At 39.8% G+C, this 24,682-nt stretch overlaps 1 protein-coding gene across 5 annotated transcripts in view; it reads right to left on the minus strand.

The window, feature by feature from the left end:
• COL6A3 (collagen type VI alpha 3 chain) overlaps positions 1–24,682 on the minus strand; it is a 385,613-nt gene that overhangs the window by 327,005 nt on the left and 33,926 nt on the right. For 4 of the 5 annotated variants that reach the window (XM_029606488.1, XM_029606487.1, XM_029606489.1 and 1 more), the window contains one exon: positions 15,629–16,231. The exons of the other annotated variant lie outside the window; for it this stretch is intronic. In XM_029606488.1, the coding sequence (XP_029462348.1) occupies positions 15,629–16,231 (603 nt within the window). The remainder of the gene's footprint in view (positions 1–15,628; positions 16,232–24,682) is intronic. 5 annotated transcript variants of the gene reach the window in all.

The raw sequence follows: 24,682 nt of genomic DNA on the forward strand, positions 1-24,682 counted from the left end.
ACAGTCTTGTACTGGATGAAATAGAATCCCAGAGGCCCGGGAGCCAAAGGAACAGAGTCAGACAGGGGGCTCCCAAGGAAGAGCAGGCCGAAGCCTGAATAGGCCAAGTCCAGGATGTAGGCTGAAGAGGCATCGTAGAGCAAGCTTGAATCAGGGCTAGCAGCAATCAGGAAGTGGTGGCAAGCAAGGCTGAGGTCTGAGCGCGGAGATAGTCAAACATAGTCAGGCAAGGCAGAGGTCTGGTCTGGAGAGAGGCAACGGAGTAGTCAGGCAATGCAGAGGTCCGGGTCTGGAGAGAGGCAACGGAGTGGTCAGGCGATGCAGAGGTCCGGGCTTGGAGACAGTCAACGGCGTGGTCAGGCAAAGCAGAGGTCCGGGCTTGGAGAGAGTCAACGTCAAGGTCAAGCAAAGCAGAGGTCGAGATCCAAAAGGCAATCCAAGGGTAGAGTGGAGAACAGGAACACCGGAATGAGGAAACCAGGAACAGGAGTCAGTGAGGATCAGGAACACAGGAATGAGAGGAATCTCTCAGGAGGCAACGAGTACTCGACCAGCGAGGAGACCTGTTGCAAAGGCAAAGCTAGGGAGTGAAGCTTGGGCTTATATACCAGTGCTCCACTGATGTCATCATCCGGGGCCGTGGCTCGGTTCCCGCCGCGGGCCCTACATAAGTTTCAGTGACACGCGCGGCACTGAGTAACAGCGTCTCTCTGCGGGCCACGTGGAGAGGCCTGACGTGGAGCAACAGGAGCGGTAGCTGGACCAGGGTCTGTAGCCGAGCCGGAGGCACCAGGGGTGGCCCAAAGATGGAGCCAGCGGCCCACCGCCGCCAGAGTCGAGGGACCAGGCACTGGAATCACTGGAGAGAGATGAGGGGGCTGCGCCTCGGGTCTGCCATGAATGGCATGCATAAAACAGCTAAATAGACAGCAGTCCTCGGCAGATGATGTCACTTCAGTGGTGGGGAAAGTTCTTGGTAGGGCGCCAAATTCAAATACAGCGTGTTAACTCTTACCGAAGCCACCCTATTCTCTCCTCCTTCTAGCCTCTCTCCTCCAGGAAAATGCCGCAGGCACCATGGCTAAATAGACAGCATTCCTCAGCAGATGACATCACTTCAGGAGCGGGGAAAGCTCTCAGTAGGGCGCCAAATTCAAATACAGTGTGCTGTCTTTTACTAAAGGCATTCTATTCTCTCCTTCTTCTAGCCTCTCTCCCCTCCAAATTATACAATTTTTCTATAGTAGAGACAGATTATTAAGGAACATTTAGTACATCAAGAAAACATTTCCTTAGCAATTCCAGAGGAGACAACAAAGTACTCTGGAAAATTAAGAAAGTGAAAATTAGTATGTCTAGAATTTTCTAAATTTTCTAATTTGTGATGTATAATCTGGGTTTCTTTAATCAGAGCTAAATCTGAATCGAACAAACTCTTAGATGCATTCTCCAACATCTTTAGCCTCTCATCCTGTTCTTTTAATTGCTGAGAATGTTCATGTGACTTGGCAGTTAACCCATCAACTGAAGAAATCATCTTGTCCATTGTAGTGTTCAAGTTTCTTTCTAAGCCACTAAGAGCTGACCACAGTGTTTCTAAAGTTATGAAGGCAGGTTTAATCACCACCTGATCAACTGATATAGAAACCACATCTTAGATCTCTTAATATATTTCTTTCAGTAAAGGCCTTCTTATCTTGAACTGATGAATCTTTGGGAATAGCACCCAATGAAGACTCTGTTCTAGGTCTTGGGCTTACCTGCGCTGTCAGAGGAGTCCTATTATCAGGGCTGAGTGAGACTGAAGTCTCAGAGTGGCTGACAAACTGCCAAGCTCAATGACCTCTAAAGGAGGACCTGTAATTGAAAAACTGAAATCCTCCAATGTAGGTTGCAAAGGGGTAGAAGACACTATTGGACCCAATGGAGAAGAATGAAGCACTCCTTTCCTCTTCTTACCCATAATTGGAGAATTCAAAGAAATTCACAAGTGATTCAGCGATTCAATTTAAAAAAAATGCACCGCTGGAGCGCTGGTCTTGAAGGCTGCAGCAGCACTAAAGAATGACGTCAGAGGGAGTCAACACGGGCTCCAGAACTGCAGCCTGATTGATGGTAATAGGGTCAGCCACTTCTCACTTCACGCTCTCCCCTGAGATATAGTTTTATACCACTGAGTTTCTTTATTAACTATATTGGTAGTGGTATTCGTTTTCTGCCATAATATAGGATGGCCTATATTTGTCTGTGACCAAAAAACTAACCACAAAACAGGTGTAACCATCAAATTAGAAAATAAAAAACTCACACCCGCGTTATAAATATTGGAAATGAACGAAACATATATACTTTTTTTTAAAGGTTTTATCAACAAAAAATAATTTTTACTAAAAATTATTTATGGAAGGGATTGTTGGTTTCATATAAGGTTAACACTGTTACCACCCGGTAATCAGTACCATGATGTATAAATAATTATTAACCGCCAACCTACTTCCATCCTATAATGTTTTGATTTTGAAATATTTTATTAAAAATGTTATTATTAACAAAAAAAATTCTTAGTGCTTTAAAAATGTGCAAGCTAAACTCACTATTAGAATGAATCCATGTGTATAATATATTTAAATATCCAAGCTTTTAAATGTTATCAGCAAGAAAACTTATTTGTAAATCCACGACATCAAACAATAATAAACGCAAAATCTTACTGTCTGTGACAGGAAAGAGGATGGGGTGGCAAGAGGTGGCCACTCAAATTGGTATGTCACGCTCAAGCCATACAGGAAGTGGGAAGAGAAAGTAACAAAATCAATCAGTTCAAAAAAACAGAAAAGGTGACTAGGAAGAGCAGCTGGAAAGCTATGACCACAAATGCTCCTAGTCTGAGCAATAAAATCCAGACCTACTGGCCCTAATTGGACTTGTAACAGAGATATGCTTTACTGAGTCTCATGATTGAGATACTGCTATCCCAGACTATAAATTGTTAAGGAAGGACAGAGGACAGAAAAGGGGGAGGAGTTGCTCATTATGTCAAAAGCAATATCAAGGGAACTGAACTGCAAGGAGCGTGGGGTAAAGAAGAAGCATTATGGACCATCCTAAGAAAGAAAATGGTACTTCCATTTTTACTGGTGTGATCTACAGGCCTTCAACTCAAATGGAAGAGCTGGACAAAGATCTGATTGATGACATCCAAAAGTTGGTAAAGAAGTGAGAGTGTTGCTCTTTGGAAATTTTAATCTCCCGGATATGGATTGGAGCATCCCTTCTGCGGAATTTACAAAAAAGTAGAGAGATGGCCAATTTCACTGGCCACCTTCTGCCACCCCCGCTTCCTAGTTTTAATGCCTGATAATGTGTGATCTGAATCTTTCACTTAGGGGTGGATTTTCAGAGCCCTGCTCGCCTAAATCCGCCTAAATCCAGGCGGATTTAGGCGAGCAGGGCCCTGCGCGCCGGTGCGCCTATGTTCAATAGGCCTACCGGCGCGCGCAGACCCCGGGACTCGCGTAAGTCCCGGGGTTTTCCGAGGGGGGCGTGTCGGGGGCGGGCCCGAGCTGCGCGCCGTTTTGGGGGCGTGTCGGCAGCGTTTTGAGGGCGGGCCCGGGGGCATGGCCGAGCCCTCCGGACCCGCCCCCAGGTCGCGTCCTGGCGCGCTAGCGGCCCGCTGGTGCGCGGGGATTTACGCCTCCCTCCAGGAGGCGTAAATCCCCCGACAAAGGTAAGGAGGGGGTTTAGTCAGGGCCGGGCGGGTGGTCTGAAAATTCACGCGGTCTGAAAATCTACCCCTTAGTATCCTCTTTCCTGTCACAGACAAATGTAGGCCATCCCTTCAAGGGGCTCTGCTCAAACATCTGGCCCCATGGCGTTGTCCACTTTGTAGTTAATTTTCAAAAGCATATATGCTCATAAAATGCCATTTTACATGATTTTATAGACTTTTTGAAAATTACCTGACAAATTGTTTTGTCACCTCACCTTATTTCTTCAGCTATCTTGTGTTCTGCTTACACTTTTACCATCTTGATTTCTTTCTTTACTTCTTTTGACCTTTCTAGATATTTTTCCTGGTGTTGTTCTTTTTGAGAACCTATGTACTTTTTTAATGCTAACCTTTTTGCCTTTAGTTTTTCAGCCACCTCTTTTAAGAATATCATTTTCCTTTTCTTCTTATTTTTATTTATTTTTCTTACATAAAGATTTGTTGCCTACCTGAGCATTTGAGCTACTTCCTCCATTTGTAAGTGCAGAGTTCCCTTGTGGATTCCAACACCATTTGTCTGAGCAGAGCTCCTTGAAAACCACACTCCATCTCTCTACTTCTCTGATTTAGCAGACAAGATATTGAAATGCACCCATCCAGCAGATAAAAATATCACACTGACAATAATTCCCCCTTCATGCTTATATTTTGAATGTCTTCAGTCAGCTCTCTGTCCAGTTCCTCCATCTGAATCAAAGATCTGTAGATTACACCGGTATAGATGGAAGTGCCATCACCTCTTTCCATATAGCCCAAAGCACCTCCTCTTTTCCCTATACCCCCTGCATTTCAGTCCCTTTGATATTATTTTTTACATATAGAGCTATTCCTCACTCTTTTCTATCATTCTTATCCTTCCTTAGAAGACTATAGCCTGGTATAGTAGTATCTCTTTCATGGGTCTCACCGAACCACATAATTTCTGTGACAAACAATATCGAAATCTACCTCTACCAATAGGGCTTGCAGTTTGAGTATTTTATTGCCCAAGCCATGAGCATTTGTAGTCATAGCTTTCAGCTAATTTTTATTGGCTTGCTTACACTCTGAATAATCTTATACTTGCTCACTTTATCTACCCTGTTACTCAAAAGTAGACTAGTGAATTCATTGTTTCCATGATTTTACCCACAGTTTCCCTTTGCTTAATAGGCGTGAAATCCCAGATCAATGGGCTTGTGTCTGCCACCTCTCCTCCAGTTTAAACATTGACCAATATATAGTCTGAATTAACTCTACTCACCTGTCAAAAAAAACCTCTACCCTCTTTCTTTCACACAAATTATTTTCATCTTTTCTTCTTCTATTCCCCAAGTTAAATCCTTCCCAAATTGCCACTTTTCCATCTCCCGTTTTGTAAGATTCCTCCCTTCACCTTCACCATCTCCCGTTTGTAAGATTCCTCCCTTCACCTTCATGTTTTGTAAGATTCCTCCCTTCCCTTTTACATATGATTCACATTCCCATGTTTTCCCATCCTCTCTCCCATTCTCCTCTTCCATCTGCAAAACACAAACATTTTCTGCATTCTATTCATGATTTATTCCTCTCCTGATCACTTTCTTTCTCTCTTGTTGCCCTCTCAAAGACTTAATTCTCATGCTTAGACTGATCATTAGTAGATCCTTGTTGCTTTGGAGGTCTCTCATTCTTCCAGCCACCCACTCAATTGGCAATGGGCGTGGCCCTGCCACTTCTAGACACCTCCAACTTCTTTTATCACATATATTTTATTCCTTTTAAATCTACACCATTTGTATTTCTGCTCTTCTCTCTTTCTAAGGTTGTTGTCATCTATTGAACAACTTGATCCAATATCTACCGTTCTCTCAGACTTTGATACCTGGTTGTCCCTCTTCTTATTCCTTGATTTACTTTTGCTTATGAGGACTGTGAGCTGTCATATCTATAATTTTTTTGACACCTTTGGTTACCATCTCCTCTTCATTATTTATACCTTTGGGTTTCACCAATGTAGTACTTCCTTCATTCACCAGGATGATTACTCCCTTATTTAGTTTTTACAGAAGATGGCATCTGATTAGATCTTTTGATCTTTGCTTTTCTCCTATGTGATTGCTATTACCTGTCTTTTGATTCATACCCTCTTCCACCTACCCATTATCTCTTTGTGATGTCCATGCTATTAGTCTCCCTGAATTCTCTTTCTCAGTTATTGTTTTGCCAATCTTTTTCTCTCTGCTCCCTTGTAGCACCTTCTAATGTAGCTTTCACCTTTAACTTCATTCTATCCTCTGTCTTTGAACGAAAAGCTATTTCTTTGTCACATCCATAAGAACATATGAACATAAGAAATTGCCAAACTGGGTCAGCCTAAGGGCCCATCAAGCACAGCATCCTGTTTCCAACAGTGGTCAAACCAGGCTACAAGTACCTGGCAAGTATCCAAACCCTAAGCAGATCCCATGCTCCTGATGCCAGTAATAACAACTTGATTTATAGCAGCAAATGGACTTCTCCTCAAAGAACTTATCCAAACCATTTTTAAATCCAGCTACACTACACTAACCACATGCTCTGGCAACAAATTCCAGAGCTTAATTGTGCATTGAGTGAAAAAGAATTTTCTTCGATTAGTTTTAAATATGCTACTTGCTAACATCATGGAGTGTCCCCTAGTCCTTCTATTATCTGAAAGAGTAAATAACCAATTCACATCTACCTGTTCTAGACCTTGCATGATTTTAAAGACCTCTACCATATCCCCTCCTCAGCTGTCTCTTCTCCAAGCTGAAAAGCCCTAACCTCTTTAGCCTTTCCTCATAGGGGAGCTGTTCCATCCCCTGACGAACATAAGAACATAAGAAATAGCCATACTGGGTCAAACCAAGGGTTCATCAAGCCCAGCATCCTGTTTCCAACAGTGGCCAATCAAGGTTACAAGTACCTGGCAAGTACCCAACACTAAGTAGATCCCATGCTACTGATGCCAGTAATAGCAGTGACTATTCTCTAAGACAACTTGATTAATAGCAGTTAATGGACTTCTCCCCCATGAAATTATCCAAACCTTTTTTAAACTCAGCTACACTAACTGCACCAACCATATCCTCTGGCAACAAATTCCAGAGCTTAATTGTGCATTGAATGTAAAAGAATTTTCTCCGATTAGTTTTAAATGGACTTGCTACATTCATGGAATGCCCCCTAGTCTTTCTATTATCCAAAAGAGTAAATAACCAATTCATATTTACCCATTCTAGATCTCTCATGATTTTAAAGACATCTATCAAATCTGAACAGCCCTAACTTCTTCAACCTTTCTTCATAGGGGAGCTGTTCCATCCCCTTTATCATTTTGGTCGCCCTTCTCTGTACCTTCTCCATCGCAACTATATCATTTTTGAGATGCAGTGACCAGAATTGTACCCAGAACTCAAGGTGCAGTGTCACCATGGAGCAATACAGAGGCATTATGACATTTTCCGTTCTATTCACCATTCCCTTCCTAATAATTCCTAACATAGTTTGCTTTTTTGACTGCTGCAGCACACTGAGCTGACAATTTCAATGTATTATCCACTATGACACATAGATCTTTTTCCTGGGTGGTAGCTCCTAATATGGAACCTAACAACACGTAACTACAGCATGGAATATTTTTCCCTATATGCCTCACCTTGCACTTGTTCACATTAAATTTCATCTGCCATTTGGATGCCCAATCTTCCAGTCTTGCAAGGTCCTCCTGCAACTTATCACAATCTGCTTGAGATTTAACTACTCTGAATAATTTTGTATCATCTGCAAAACTGATTACCTTACTTGTTGTATTCCTTTCCAGATCATTTATAAATATATTGAAAAGCTCCGGTAAAAGTGCAGATCCCTGAGGCACTCCACTGTTTACTCTTTTCCATTGAGAAAACTGAGCATTTATTCCTACTCTCTGTTTCCTGTCTTTTAACCAGTTTGTAATCCACGAAAGGACACCGCCTCCTAACCCATGATTTTTTAGCTTCCTTAGAAGCCTCTCATGAGGGACTTTGTCAAACACCTTCTGAAAATCCAAATACACTACATCTACTGGCTCACCCTTATCTACATGTTTATTAACCCCCTTCAAAAAAATGAAGTAGATTTGTGAGGCAAGACTTGCCTTGGGTAAATCCATGCTGTCAGTGTTCCATTAAACCATGTCTTCCTATATGCTCTGTGATTTTGATCTTTAGAACAGTTTTCACTATTTTTTCCAGCACTGAAATCAGGCTCAGTGGCCTATAGTCTCCTGGATCGCTCCTGGAGCCCTTTTTAAATATTGGGATAACATTGGCCACCCTCCAGTCTTCAGGTACAATGGATGATTTTAATGATAAGTTAGAAATTTTAACTAAGATATCTAGAATTTCATTTTTTAGTTCCTTCAGAACCATGGGGTGCATACATTCCGGTCCAGGTGCTTTGCTACTCTTTAGCTTGTCAATCTGGCTTTCTGCGTCTTCCAGGTTCACAGTGATTCCATTCAGTTCATTTGAATCATCACCCTTGAAAACCATCTCTGGAACCAGTATCTCCCCAACATCTTCATTAGTAAACACAGGAGCAAAGAATTAATTTAGTCTTTCTGCAATGGCCTTACCTTCCTTAGGAGCCACTTTAACCCTCGATCATCGAATGGTCCAAATGACTCCCTCACAGGTTTCTTGCTTCGGATATATTTTAAAAACTTTTTATTATGAGTTTTTGCTTCTACAGCCAAATTCATTTCAAATTCTCTCTTAGCCTGCCTTATCAACGTTTTATACTTAATTTGACAATGTTTATTCTTTTTCCTATTTTCTTCAGATGGATCCTTCTTTCAATTTTTGAAGGATGTTTTTTTTTGCTAAAATAGTCTCTTTTACCTCACCTTTTAACCATGCCAGTTATCATTTTACTTCCTCCCACCTTTCTAAATGCATGGAATATATCTGAACTGCACTTCTAAGATTGTATTTTTAAACAATGTCCACACCTGTTGTACACTTTTAACCTTTGCTACTGCATCTTTTAGTTTTTTTCTATTTTCCTCATTTTATCAAAGTTTCCCTTTTGAAAATTTAGTTTTAGAGCTATATATTTACATATTGCCACCTTCCCGTCATTAGTTCAAATTTGATCATGTTATGGTCACTATTGCCAAGTGGCCCCACCACCGATACCTCTCTCACCAAATCCTGTGTTCCACTAAGAATTAAATCTAAAATAGTTCCCTCTCTCATTGGTTCCTGAACCAATTGCTCCATGAAGCAGTCATTTATTCCATCCAGGAATTTTATGTCTCTAGCATGTCCTGTTGTTACATTTACCCAGTCAAAACTGAGTAATTGAAAACGCCCATTATTACTGCACTGCCAAATTGGTTAGCTTCTCTGATCTCTCTTAGCATTTCATCTGTCTGATCATTTTGGCCAGGTAGATGATAGTATACTGCTATCACTATGCTCTTACCCAACACACATGGGATTTCTATCCATATAGATTCTACTGAGCAATTAGTCTCTTGTATGATCTTTATCCTGTTGGAACTCCCCCATCTTACTTCTTAGACTCCTGGCATTGGCATACAAACATTTCAAAGTATGTTTTTTGTTTGTATAAACAACCTTCTTTTCAGTTGATATGGATAATTTGGATTTATTTAGCTCAGATGATTCTTTACTTATAGGCACATAGGCTACTTTTGCTTTCATTGGAACCTCTCTATTGGGATGCCCTAAATTTCCTGTTTCATTAGTATCCTTCAAGGATACATTCCTCCAAATCATGCACTAGTGAGTGACTGTCGGCTTTCCCCCTTGTTCTAGTTTAAAAGCTGCTCTATCATTTTGGTCGCCCTGCTCTGTACCTTCTCCAGTGCAACTATATCATTCTTGAGATGCGGTGGCCAGAATTGTACACAGTACTCAAGGTGTGGTCTCAAAATAGAGTGATACAAAGGCATTATGACATTTTCCATTGTATTCACCATTCTCTTCCTAATACTTCCTAACATTCTGTTTGCTTTTTTGACTGCCGCAGCACACTGAGACGATGATTTCAATGTATTATCCACTATGATGCCTAGATCTTTTTCCTGGGTGGTAGCTCCTAATATGGAACCTAACATCGTGTAACTACAGCATGGGTTATTTTTCCCTAAACGCAACACCTTGCACTTGTCCACATTAAATTTCATTTGCCATTTGGATGTCCAATCTTCCAGTCTTGCAAGGTCTTCCTGCAATTTATCACAATCTGCTTGTGATTTAACTACTCCGAATAATTTTGTATCATCTGCAAATTTGATAACCTCACTCGTCGTATTCCTTTCCAGATCATTTATAAGTATATTAAAAAGCACCCATGTATCTACTCTCAAACCTACTTTTTATAAATATGCACACCTGCCTGGAGAAAGCTTCTCTTCAGCACCATATATTTCTGTTTATATGCTTCAACTCTGCTTGCCATTAACAATTACTTCTAACCTTGAATTCCTTTTCAACTCCTCTCTCTCCTTTTCTACACATATCCAAAACTCTACTAAAACATGCTGTTTCTTTCTTTATGACAATGCCAAAATCTATCCTTTTCTTTCTGAACACACTACCAGAAGCCTTATCCCCTCTCTCATCTCCTTCTGCTTTTCCTATTGTAACCTGTTCCTCACAGATCTTCTGGCAAGTCATCTCTCTCCATTGTAATGTATCCTAATTTCAGTTGCACAACTTATTTTTTTCCAACGTCACTATCCTCACATAACCCCTCTTCTGATGTCACTGCATTGGCTCCCTATCTGCTCCCGCATACAGTTCAAGCTCCTCTTTCTCACCTACAAATGCCTTCACTCTGCAACACCTCACTACCTCTCCTCTCTTATCTCTCTCTACACCCCTCCTAATGTACACCACTCTTCAGTCAAGTCATTCCTATCTGTGCCCTTTTCCTCTACCACCAATTCCTGACTCTGTGCTTTCCTCCTGGCTGCGCCAAGTGCTTGGAATAGTCTTCCTGAACTGGTGCATCATGCTCCTCTCTTGCCATGTTTAAATCCCATCTAAAGACCCACCTTTTTGAAACTACTTTTAAATCACATGCCTGATTGTTAACTAACTTTCTTTTTTTCTCTTTTTAACCATTGTCTTGCTTTATGAAATACTCCAAGTCTCTTGTCCTGTAATGTTTGTCTTATTAGATTACAAGCTCTATTGAGCAGGGACTCATGCTGTATGTTTGTAAAGAGCTGCGTATATCATGTAGCACTATAGAAAAGTTAACTAGTAGTAGTAATAGTACTTTCTCACTATTACTCATAGATTTAATCATAATTATTTACACTTAGCTTTAGTTCATTGATGCAATTCTAGTCTCCTCTCCTCTAGATATCTAGGATCTTGACAAGCTTCTTTTAAAGCATGGTGGATAACATCTGCTAAAATATTGCAGCTTTGTCCACCATCACTCATCCATGATTGACCCCATCCTCCCTAAACTCTAATCTACTCTAATTACCTTAGTTTACTTACAGAAGCCAAAAAGCTCCTCTTCTATTTCCCCTTATACTTGCTCCCTTGTCCACAAACTCTTTCTTTTATACCTTTCAGTACCCCACCTATCACTCAGTCTCTGTCTTCTCATATTCCTCAAAACTCCTTGAATATTTTTACTCTCACACACTCAACACTCTCTCAACTTGCTCTCTACTGACTACTTCAGATCTGACACTCATGAGTTAAGAACATAAGAACTTGCCATACTGGGTCAGACTGGTGGTCCATCAAGCCCAGCATCCTGTTTCCAAGTACCTGGCAAGATCCCATACTGTAAATAGATCCCATGCTGCTATTGTGCAGGGATAAGTAGTGGCTGTTTCTTATGTCTACTTGGGTAATAACAGTTTATTGAATTCTCCTCTAGGAACTTGTCCAAACCATTTTTAAACACAGCTATTTCTCTTTATCCCTAATATTTATCCATAACTGCTCATACAGACTTAGATTTCTGACTGCAGCTTTTTCATGCTTGTTAATCTGTCATTTCAAACTCAACATTCCATGCTATGGAAAAGGTTTTTCTGACAGACAATAAGATCCCTTTCAATAAATCCTACTATGAAAAAAGGAAAATAGTAAATGTTGCTTGTCTGCCCCATCTCCCCTCCCAAGATACAAAACAAATAAAAAAGTCCCACTGCCCAGCAGCATTGATGGTACCTGATCATTGCCTGAGTGCAGTGAATAAATTAATGCTAAGTACCTATAGCTGACTGTCAAATTTTAGTACCAGCTGAGCAGAAGGAGATAAGAGCATCTCCTTCTTCTACCCTATTTTGGGAAGAATTTTAGGAATTAGAGGATGGGGACAGGGATAGGGATTTGTGGGCACATTTTTAAAGGGAGGGGATGAGGATGGGGGAATTGTGCCATTGAGCAGCATGAATTTATAAAGTGTCTTGGGGAATAGGGGAGCTGCTGGGCAGCACAACTCTTTAAATAATATCATACAGGTGAATTTTCAAAATGATTTACACATGCAAATGTAACTACTATGGTAGCAATTTTCAAAAGCCATTTACTCTTGTAAAGTGCACTTTAGCAGGTAAATCCTATGGACAATCCGATGGCATATATTGTAGCAATTTTCAAAAGCTAAAGTGCATTTACTCAAGTAAAACCCAGTTTTATGCATGTAAATGCTTTTAATAATCAGGCCCTTAGGGAGGAGAGGAGAGATCGTTGGGCTGCATGACATTCTTACAGTATCTTGGGGAGTCTAAGGTTGGGGGCTGCTCAGCCCGTGATACTTTTTTTTTTTATCCTGGAGGGTGGGATGGAGGGGGGATTGCCCCTGCTGGTCCTCACGTTTTTTAAAAATTATCTATTTAACTTTAGGACTGTAATTTGTCTGACCAGAGTTAGCTGGATACTTTCTCTGGCTACTAGCACTGGTAATCAACTAGCCAAATAAACTTAAGCCATACCTCTGGAATTCCTCCATGTTTCCTCTTTCTTATCTGGCTAAGTTTTAACTGAGTATTAATGACTTACCTACCTAAAAAATGTGTCCTTTCAGCAGGATGGAGAATTCAAAACTTGGGCTTTGTCTGGCTAGCTAAAAAAGATGGTAACTTTAAAACAAGCGCATGGGCGCCCACAGAAGCGCGGATGTGGGTGTGAGCACAGATCTGCTAGTATTTTAAATTGTCCGGGCGAGTGCGCATGTACTATTTAAAATAAGCCTAGCGTATGTATGTGTGCTCCTACTCTTAAGTGGTTATGTGAGAAAACGTTATTAGCATATCTCTCCTTAGGACATGTCAGCTTTTACACGCGCAAGTGAGCACATTTTAAAATATGCTGTGTTTATCGGATTTAAAATTGGAATTTGCGCACATAAATGTTGGCCCCATCCCAGTATTGCCCCTATCCTGCCCCAAATCTGCCCTTTTTTTTGCATGTTCTTTTGTGTGTGTGTGTGTGTGTGCGCGCGTGTGTGTGTGCATATGCACCCATAATTTGCTGGTTTTAAAATAAGAGTTGCTCACGCTCAGCCTATATACTCATGATTATGAGCCTTTTAATGTGAGCAGCTCTTTTAAAAAAAAAATTCACCCCACCGTTAGCCAGGCAAAACCCTTTTGAATATTGACTTCTTTGTTTTTAGATAAATTCTTTAATTCCATACAAATTATCTAAAGTATTCCATCTTCCTTTAAAATCAAAGTAAATAGAACTATGATCAGTTAGGATATGTAGTAGGATGCCACATGTTAAAAACATTTTTAAACTTTCCAAGATATCCAGAAACTAGGAAAACTTGCAAATCAGGTGCTGATGAAAGTTCCATGTTCCAATGCATAAACATCACAGAAAGGTAGAAAAAGAAAAAAAAATTAGCAACTAGCACATTATTGAAAAGAAAGGGACATCTACTGCATTCAGTGGTGATGGCTTTCTTTATTATTATTTTTTTCTGCTCATAATAGGGCCTTATTAAAAAAGACTTTTTCCCATTTAGTGCTATAGAAAAAAAAATCTTTATTGAATGTAATCCAAAGACTGTCACATGATCTTCTTGCCTTCAAATTTTCAAAGAGTTGCATACTGCACTAGCTATGAAAGTTCTGATAAATTGGTTCTATTAAAACTCTCCCAGCATGGCATCAATAAGGGTAAGATTACTGCAGCAGTTACCAACTATATCTACATGGCCCTTATTTTCAGAAGCTTCCAATATGCTCTTCGGTTCTGAATAAATCTTGCTAACCTCGCACATGAGCTTCTGATGAAAACTCTTAATGATTTTCAATCAGATTTTCCATATTCAAAACTGATCAGATGTAGAGATGAAATCACACAAAGCAGTCTGTGTTCATGGATTATTATCTGAATATCTTTATGGTTAAGTCAAGACAGTGGTCTGTGCAATACTCATTTGACTCTATCGGTGTCAAGCTGCAAACACTATTTTTAACTGTTTGGAACTAAGGCCTGGATTCACTACTGCCGCAAGGCTTGGTGAATCCCGGCACTAACGGGGGGTGGGGGGACGAAGTGGGGGGCGGTCCTGCGCTAGCCGGCGGCGATCGGACCAAATAACTACACCATAAAAGGTGTAGTTATTCAGCGTGAACTAGGCAGCGATACGGCACCTTACCATTTTGCTGTCTGCGCCTTCTTCGCAGAGTCAGCCCCGGTAGCGCAAGCGTGCGAGAGCCTTAGAAAATAAGGCCCTAAGTGCTGAAAAAGTCATCCAATATGCAGCAGCAGTATGGCTTTGATATACATTTTCAAATATAATCTGGGAAAAATGGTAAGTTTCCTACCATGAGCAGCTGGATGAGTTGACTTCACTTCCAAGCTAAACCTGTATGACCAATAGCTGGGAGATATCCTAAACACAATGGGTGATGCTAAGGCCGGGTAATCATGATCACCAGATCTAGAGCAATGTTTTAGATCAAGCTTTTATGTCTGAACATATTCATTGCTAGCGTGGTGGAAGTAGGGGCAATCATGCAGATTTGGTAGGCCAAATGGACCTTATCTGACAACATTTATGTTAGCATAATTGAAAAGTTCAATGCTTATGAAATGTGTTTATGTACAGTAGGCAAATTGCAAGGTAAATATTTGTGGTAAAGTTGATTGCTGTAACCCCAATAATGCACAATCTAATAGCCTGCTATGGTATTTCCAGGATTCTGTTGTTAAATATTAAACATGAAAATGAATTACCCTGACTATTAAAGCTTATTCCTCCTATGTTTTAATTACTCTTTAGAGGTGCAAGAGATGAACTGTAGGGGAGCACAGACAATTTCCATTGCTTAGAAAGCAGAAGCTCATCTTTTTGACCTAATCAGTGAAGCCAAAGCAGACAGCGACTGGTTCTATTCTGTGAGGGACTGGTATATGTTATTTCATAGAGATGTCTAATTGTAAGCATCACTGGAGACTTTTGACACACTCATGCTTAGTAGCTACTTAGTAAAATTAATGTGCTGAATTTGCCCAGGATCTAAAAAACCTTCTGGAGAATAGAATATGTAACGAACCTGGGAAAGGTAATAGAGCTTCAACACCTCAGTCAGAAAAAAGACCCTTTTATGGCTAACTGATATATCCACATTAGATACACTTGATGAAGAAATAGGATCTAGTTCTCAAAAGCTTATGCCTTAATACATTATGTTAGCCTACAAGGTGCCACCAGCCCTGTGTTGTTCTTGGTCACCTTATCCTCTTTTCTTTATTAGAAAGCAAACAGACCTAGATTGAATTATATATAATATTTAAATATCTTGAAAGCCCCTTCACCCCCATTCTTTTACAGCAAATACAATGAAACCCAACAGAGTACGTAGTATGTACATACCTTCTGTGATAATGGTTGGGGGCTGTAATAAAATGGTTCTTTGGGCCACTCCAGCAATGTATGGCAGTAACTGGTCCTGCAGATCACCAAGGACACGGAAATCCGGAGCAACAAACACAAAGCTGTCATCGGAAGCCACCTGCTGCAGTTCTGCTGTGTCAGCTTTCCCAGCCCCAATGCCAAACACAAATATACTAGCTTGCTTTAACTCATTTGTCTCATCTCTAAGGTCATCGCTAGATTTTCCTGCACTAATAAGCACTAACGACTGAGGGACACCATCCTCTTTTCTGCTGCCCGCCTGCTGGATGAAGTGATTCTCCAGCACAAAATTCAGGGCTGCCCCAATATTGGTTTCCTCACCACCTTTGAAACTAAGTGCCTTCACAGCATCCAGAACGTCAGCTTTGGTGGTGTAGCTTTTGAACATAAACTCGGTTCTGGGTTCACTGCTGTACTGTACTACCCCAACACGTATCTGATCCTCTCCCACCGACAGCCTCTCAATCAGGTTTACTAGGAAGTCACGTGTAGTCAGGAAATTGTTATGTCCGACGTTGTTTGATCCATCAATAAGGAAAACAAGGTCAGTTGACTCTTGTGCTTTAAAAAAAAAAGAAGAGAAAAAGAAATGCAAAGAGAAAGGATTAAAACAGGTGATTTCATGCATTTATTCAGAGCTTTGACATGTTTCTTTGAAACCCAGTAAGAAACACGATACAGTGGATTCCATGAACATTTACCATCCATTTACTTCCTGGTGAGTAGGCCTGGAACAGGTCAGATTTTGCTGTGACATTTTCTGACTGGGAATGCCATGTACACAGCTTAAACAACTCTCCCCTCTCCTTGCTAAGAAAACAAAATGATCCTCTTTTCTTTAGGTCTTACTCTAGGCCAGATCACTAGGCAGTGAAACTGTGTGCATTCTTTTTAATAAGTAGCACACAATATTCAGAGCTTCATAGTCCTCTTTGTTTAAGAATTAAAGCAGAACTAAGTTTCTAGAGTATTTTGGGGTAGGACTTTAAAAAAAACAAAAAACAGCCTGTCCTAGCAGCTTCAAGTTACAGTACAGGCCATTAAAATTCTAATATTATTTTCGGTAATCTTCATGCAGACTGTGGATGGCTCCATGTAAAGCACAGGAGTTTGTCTACTTGTATACTGCTTTCAGAAATCTGAAGCAAGTTTGTGGGTACCCTATGCTGTCTAGAGAAACATATAGATAAGGGAAAATGTTATAAGCGCTTTTCATTGTTATCCTTTCAAAAGCCATTAGTAATATATTTGTTTACTTTTGGATCCTTACAAGTCATTCCCTACTTTTCTCTTCTCTCAGAAGCAGTCCTATAGGAAAGAATGATGCTTTATAATCATAATAGCTAAAATATAACTATCCTGGATGATAAATGTCCACAGTTACCCCTGTAGGAGAAAATATTGCATAAGTTAATGAAAGACAGTGATATTATTCTTCATTTAAGTTCTGCATTCTGATTGAATAGGAGCTTCTAGACCAAACAATATAATTGTTATTTAGATCACTGCAATTCATCAGTGCAATATTCTGAGGAAGGTGATAAACTAGATTCTAATTAATTTATATAAAGAATCTGTTATACCTGAATTCTCCAAACTAGTTTGACAGATCAATCCCACATTAGGACAATGAATTTCAATATTAAAAAGTCCATGATCTGAGGCCATGGAATATTATATTTCTTTTGTAGAAGCATGCAAAACTACTCAAGCTTTGAAATATAAGAACAAGAATAAAAAGATTTGTTGTTATCCCCATAAATGTAAAACTACTCATTACAATTAGTTTAGGGTATATATAGTAGAGGTTGAGAGTTATCTGTTATATTATGATGTATTTTAATATGTAGACTTTTGTATTTATTATAATTTTATGTTTTAATTTTTATTAGATTTGTACCTGCAAACAACCCTGGTATCTTAGATGAAGGGAAATATATTTGAGAGTATACAAATCAAATCACTAACAGATGCAAATAAAAAATCTGTAATAAAAAAAATATACCTGAAATTTAATTATTATTTGTTTTCTTGACTGCCCTTGGGGTTTTCTCCTTTACTCTATGATACTTCTCCTTTCCTCTATGATACTCATATCAGTAGATACCAGGATCTGGTGTCTAAAGGTTGGAAGGGAAGCCATGGGGCTAAAGTCTGAATACTATTTATCCACAGATTTTATCCTAAATTTTCAAAGCAGATTTAGTCTCATAAAATTGTTTTGAAATTTCACAGGTGTGAGTGCATTTTGGAGCTGTATACATCCACAAATTTGCATTTGTACATAAAATCTTGTTTATGTGTGTTAGTGGTACTGTGAAAATAGTCCTAGCAGGAATGCATATAAAATACGAGCAGGACACAATTCTGTATGCACTTTAATATACCTACTAAATAGGTATTCTGGGGCGGAGCTGGAGCAGAATTATAATTTATACACAAACTTTCAGTTTTTGAAAAAATGCATATAAATCCTTTCAGTTTTTGAAAAAATGCATATAAAGTGCCTTAAGGATCTATACCTGGACCGATGCTTTTTAATATATTTATAAATGATCTGGAAAGGGGTACGACAAGTGAGGTGATCGAATTTGTGAATGGCACAAAAATATGCAGAGTAGTTAAATCTCAAGCGGGTTGTGATAACTTGTGAGACTGGAAGATTGGGCTTCCAAATGGCAGATGAAACTTAATGTGGACAAGTGCAAGGTGATGCATATAGGGAAAAATAACCTTTACTGTAGTTACACAATGTTAGGATCTATCTTTGGAGTTACCACCCAGGAACGATATCTAGGCATCATAGTGGATAATATATTGAAATCATTAGCTCAGTGTGCTGTGGCGATTAAAAAAGCAAAACAGAATGTTAGGAATTATTACGAAGGGAATGGCAACTAAAACAATGGATGTCATAATGCCTTTGGATTGCTCCATGGTGAGACCGCATCTTGAATACTGTGTGCAATTCTGGTCGCCGCATCTCAAAAAAAGATATAGTTGCCCTGGGAAAAGTGCAGAGAAGGGCAACCAAAATGATAAGAGGCATGGAACAGCTGTACTATGAGGAAATGCTAAAGAAGTTAGGGCTGTTCAGTTTGGAGAAGAGACGAATGAGGGGGGATATGATAGAGGTCTATAAAATCATGAAAGGACTTAAACAGGTTAATGTAAATCGATTATTTAGTCTCTCAGATAACAGAAGGACTAGGGGGCACTCCATGAAGTTAGCAAGTAGCTCATTTAAAACAAATCAAAGACAATCTTTTTAACTCAGCACATAGTTAAGCTCTGGAATTCATTGCCAGAGGATGTGGTTACAGCAGTTAGTGTAACTGGGTTTAAAAAAGGTTTGGATAAGTTCCTAGAGGATAAATCCATAAAATGCTTTTGATCAATAAGGAACAGTAGCTTGAAGATCTATTTGTTTGGTACTTGCCAGGTATTTGTGACTTAGATTGGCCACTACTGGAAACAGGATGCTGGGCTTGATGGACCCTTGATCTGACCCAGTATGGCATATCTTAGATTCTTATGATAAGTTACACCAGCTTTCAAGCAAATGCATTTTTGTTTGTCTGTGCTGTGCTGTGCTGGGTTCTACACATACCGATGAATTTTCAAAACGTGTTTATACACATAAATCTGCTTTGAAAATCCAGGCAAAAAGTCTGTGGGAAAAAAAGTACGCCTTGATTTTAGTCCCTTACAGGCTGCTGAAAATTGCCTAGTTTTAAGAGTGTAAGTGGCTCTTTGAAAATAGCCCCAGCTGATATGCACTCAAAAGTACACACAGAACATGATTTTGAACCCATACCCTGTCTACCAAATAGGCATTCTGGGGAACAAATTTGTGGTGGGATCAGGATTTGCATGCATATTTTTCAGCAAGTATAGTTTTGTGCATGTATGCTGTGCTGGGTTACACTCACACGCATACATTTAATTTGGGAATCTGGGCTAAAGTCACACTCATGAGACTGTAGCCCTACACAGTGCTGCTGAAAGTTACTCTTTTTACAATCTCCCAGGGTTTTTGCTTTTTTTCTTTCCACTTGCTCTACTCTTCTAATTATCTTTCATGTTTTACTGAATTGTGTTTCAAAATAGTTTTGTGTTTCAAAATGTTTTACTGAATTGTGTTTCAAAATAGTTTATTCCATAAAGCATCTACGGTTGTCCAACTGAGGTTATTTCCAAAGGGCTAATAAAAGTCATTTAAGAAGTAACAAGATATTGTGCACAGATGATTTGCTCTGGTGAACTATGCAAGCAGTGTCTTTGTCTTATAAAAAATAATGTTCTATTAGTCCTCACAGACATCTGTTAGCTCAATTTGCTTTAGATTAATATCTGTTAATGACTTTTAACAACCTCTAGTTAGTGTAAATTTCCTTAAGAAAAAAACCTCTTTTTATTGGAGTTGATTTTCCTCAGCAATTAATCAGAAAACTACCAGATTACTTTACAGTAGTTCCATAGAAAAAATGGCAGTATAATAGTACAGAACAATCTGTAATAGTTCACATCATCATCGTTTATATATTACATGCTCTTCCAGCGAGGGAGCTCAAAACATGGACCAATGTACAAAGAACAGAAATGTGAAATATTTATCTGAGTTCATGCAGTACCCTGCACTGATTACCATTGGATGTCTATTTAGTAATCAATATATTTTAATCTAGTAATGCAGTTATTCAATCAAGAAATGCAGAATCATGTTAAAAACAAACCAGAGTGCTTAATCTGTGATGACATAATTATCCAACCTCAGTGGCTGTAACCATGCAATAACGGTTACAAACATTTCTAATAAACGCCATATCAAGCAAAGAGAGACCAAGGAGAGCTAGAGATGTCTATTCTGTGGAGTAAACAACTTTGAATTTGATTCAAGCAATAATTTAAAATCCTATATGACTGTTTTGCCTCCCTCCCTCCCCAGCAACACCACAAGCATAAGTGTTAGGGTTGGAGGGGGAGCGAGGGAAGAATGTAGTGGAGGGGGCATTATTTTATAATAATACTGAACCAGGGAAGGGGTAGAAAGAGGGGGAGGTCTCCCTGCAGACCCCCGTCCCCTAACATTTGTTTTTCAACTGCTTACAGAGGGGTTTGGGGGGATAGTGGAGGCTCAGCCAGTAGGATTCATGTTTTATATATTGGATGGGGGACTGTGCTTTGGGCCATTATGCCCATGTGAGACTTTTGTTTTTATTTTTTGTGAAAGATATGGCCACTTAACCAGCTATTTTCTTTTGAAAATAGCCAGTTAAATCTAATGTTATCTGGTCACATGAAGCTTAATATTGTAACTTTAAACCTAACCGGCAATATTCAAAAGCTAACAGGTTAGGTTTAAAGCTATTCAGCTAAAGGTAGCCAGATAACTTTATTTGAGATATTCAGTAGAATGCTTATCCACTGAATATCCAGGATAACTTATCAGCCTAAATTTAGCCAGATAAGTTATATATTCTATGTTTTTTTTAATATTGGCCTCTGCATTATGTAATAATATATTGGGAGAAGATGGACTATGTTGAGTTGGATGGATGCTGTATTCTTGTGAACCACATTGAATTTAGGTGGTATAACAAGTTTATTAAATAAATAGAATAATTTTGGAGGGTCTGTAAATCTGAGTCAGTTTTTATTATCCTTTTTCTAATCATTTTTCTTTTAAACACCAAAGTATATTTATAAAAGTGTGCTACAAATTGTGGCTTTAGTGCACCTTCATATTCACTAAATTGGGATAATTAAGTACTGCAATTTAGTGAATACTGTGGTACTGTTCCCATGGATGGGCATGTGCAAACATTACCAGTGGCAATAATATCCACATATTATCTGTGGTCACTGTCTCTTCTCCTTCAAACACACTCCCCACCCTCCACCCCCGAAAAGGTCTAAGGGAGTATGAAACTTCAGTTCTTTCTCCAACTGTGTCAGAAGTAGCTCTCCTCCCCAGTGTATCCCCTCCAGTTGTGAAGTAACAAGTACACTTCCTCCCCTGAACCCCCCGCCAAATGTTGAAGAAGTAATCCCCACTCCCTAGCACAGTCTCCTGCATGTTCAATCTAAAGGCCTGTCACCTGCAGACAACTCCCCACCATCCAAAAAAAAATAAGAAAGCCCCCACACATCCTTCCAGACACTCCCTCATCCACATTCCTGGGAACCTTTGATTTCCAGTCACCCTGAGATTACCATGAATGGGGGGGGGGGGGGGGGGAGGGAGGGTGCGAGGGACTGGATGTGTACAAACATTACTCACACATTAACACACTCACATGTTCACAATCGCTTTCACATACACACACATGCTCATTCCTCATTCTCTGACATTCTCACATGCTCACTTACACCTTTACTCCTTTCATTTTCTCACATACACACACTCTCATACACATGCTCGTTCACTCAGTTCTCTCCCTCTACCACACACACACATACCCCACTCACTCTCACACCCATGCTCATTCACACTTTCACTTCTCTTCCTCTTACAGAAACACACACACACGTACACATACTCACAGACATGCTCTTTCCCATCCCCCTGATATAATCCCTTCCTCATGCACATATCCATTCACATACACACACACAAATGCCCTCCCTCACATATACACACACACACACACACACACATATGCCTTCCTTCACATACACACATATATGCCCCTTCACATATACACCCACATGCACACATATCCCCCCACCACCACCACCACCACTCACTACCTCTCCCCACCCCAAACTTACCAGTAGCAGCAACCTCCTCCTGGGGCTGATGGGAAGACTCCTTCTTCCAGCCAATAGCAGCAGCAGCATCTTCTGCTGCTGCTGTTGGCCTCCTACCCTCTTTCTGTCCCTACAGGCCAATCAGAGGCCTCCTCCCTTCACCCTGCCAGCACAGTCAGAAAAAAGGGAGGAGACATGCATTAGTCTGCAGGCACAGGAAGAAGAAAGGAGGCCTCCAATTATTCACAGGACAGGGAAAAAGAAGGAGGCATTCAATTGGCCCATGTAGGCCAATCAGATATCTTCTAGTCAGGCTGCTTCACTAGTGCAGCAGCAGCAGCAGCAACAGATTACCCAGAGATTATAGGTGTTGGCCTGGAAACCCGACAATTCCATTAGAATACCAGAGTCTCCAGGTCAAATCCGGAGAATTCCCAGGTATGCTCATCCACCTTCTTTCCTCTGAATTCTCCCTAGTTGTAAGAGCCCCCTGGGTTGAAAAGGGGCAGCAGTGATCCTGTCCCCATCCAAAATGGTGATGGCTTATCTGAGAATCCCATTTGTCCCTCACATGTGGGTCAGAAGAGATCAATGATTCAACCAATGCCATTGGATGACAGCACTGTGAGGCAGGAAAGGCTGAGGGTCACTCCTGCCAATTTTTGACCTGGGTGGTTCCCACAGATAAAGAGTCCTGGGCAGAAAAGGAGAAGAGAGAATGCAGGTTTTCTGCCTTTTTGGGTGAAGGCAAGATTGCTGGGGGCTAGGGCTTCATATTAAACATCTGGGAGATGCTAGGAAGCAGAGGGGTTACTTATTGGATTTTCAGAGGTGCTGGGGAGGGGGGTTTACTTCTGCCTCATGAGGGGGAAAACTCAGGGTTTGTGCCCTTCTAGGTCTTTACTGAGTGGGGGGGGGGGGGGGAGAGAAAGATGGCTAAAAGGATTGGCATGCACATTAACCTAATATAGTTTTCAATAGTAATTAACTACACCTCAAAAAGTGTAGTTAACTAGTGCAGCTTAACATAGATCAAAACATTTATTCTGATCCATGATAATCCTTTTGTATGCCACAGCTCATTAATTTGCAATGAAATTATTATTATTTGTATTTGCTTATTTTTATTTGTAATAGTGTGTGCACATTTTTGAAAGTATGTGAGAATGTATTTTTAACTTACCAATGCACCAGTTTTGGCATTTAAAGTGCATTGACATGTTATCACAGCTTAATAAACAGACCCCACTGAGTTCCTGAGTGAAAGAGGAATGCAGAATAATTCATGTCATCACTGTCACAAAACATGGCATTGAGATACACTTGAATGGAACAAGCCAGTGCTGTAAAGTAGAGGACATGCTTAATGCACATAGCTAAGAAGGAGCATAAGATTAGATACAGATGTGAAATTCTACAAGTCAGGACAAAGTAGCCATTTTAATTTTTAGTACTGAGCTCTATATTGCTGTAATTGTTTGTCACTTTGGTAGCTATCCCATGTATTTCCTACCAAAGGTGTTTTTCTCTCTTGGCTTGTGGTTCATGCACTTTAATATTCATGGCATTAAAAGTGAATTGACTATGTAAAGTTAAGGCATCATGGAATTACAAAGCCACTTACCATCAAGCAAATTGTAAGCAATCACCACATATGATGATATGTTGAATTGTGCCTTACACAAAGTAGTAATATCATTGCATTTAATATTGCTATACATGTCATTCTAAAATGCATTAGCAAGTTGGTCTTAAAGCTTTCAATAAAGCTTTCAGGCTTACCTGTTCATGGCAGCATTTTAGACACATTCATATCTAAGCCTGCCTTAACATGATTTTTCAAGGCACCAGTTGTTTTTAAATATTAAAAAAAAATAAAATAAAATCCTACCACATTTGCAGTTATTTCATAGCTGTTAACAATAAGCTAAAATTGAGTACAAAAACATACATACTGTATAATCAAAAATCATATATTAAACCAAACTACCTTTGGAAATAGTTTAAATTCACTCAAAGGGTAAGCAATGAATATAGCTATAAACTTTTAGAACTCAAAATGACTTGACAGATCAGCACTGATTGACAATATTCAGTGTGCTTCATTTTTAAAAATGAAATAGTACCATGAACCACTTTGAACTGAACATAGGCATGTCTGTCTTTGAACCCTTATTATTTAAAAAAGAATTCATCTGCCTCTCCAAAAAGAGCTCTGAGGCATAGTTCACCAGTGTTCTTGATAATTAAAGCTGAAAG

Source organism: Rhinatrema bivittatum, chromosome 6, assembly GCF_901001135.1.
Source record: "Rhinatrema bivittatum chromosome 6, aRhiBiv1.1, whole genome shotgun sequence".
Taxonomy (NCBI): domain Eukaryota; kingdom Metazoa; phylum Chordata; class Amphibia; order Gymnophiona; family Rhinatrematidae; genus Rhinatrema; species Rhinatrema bivittatum.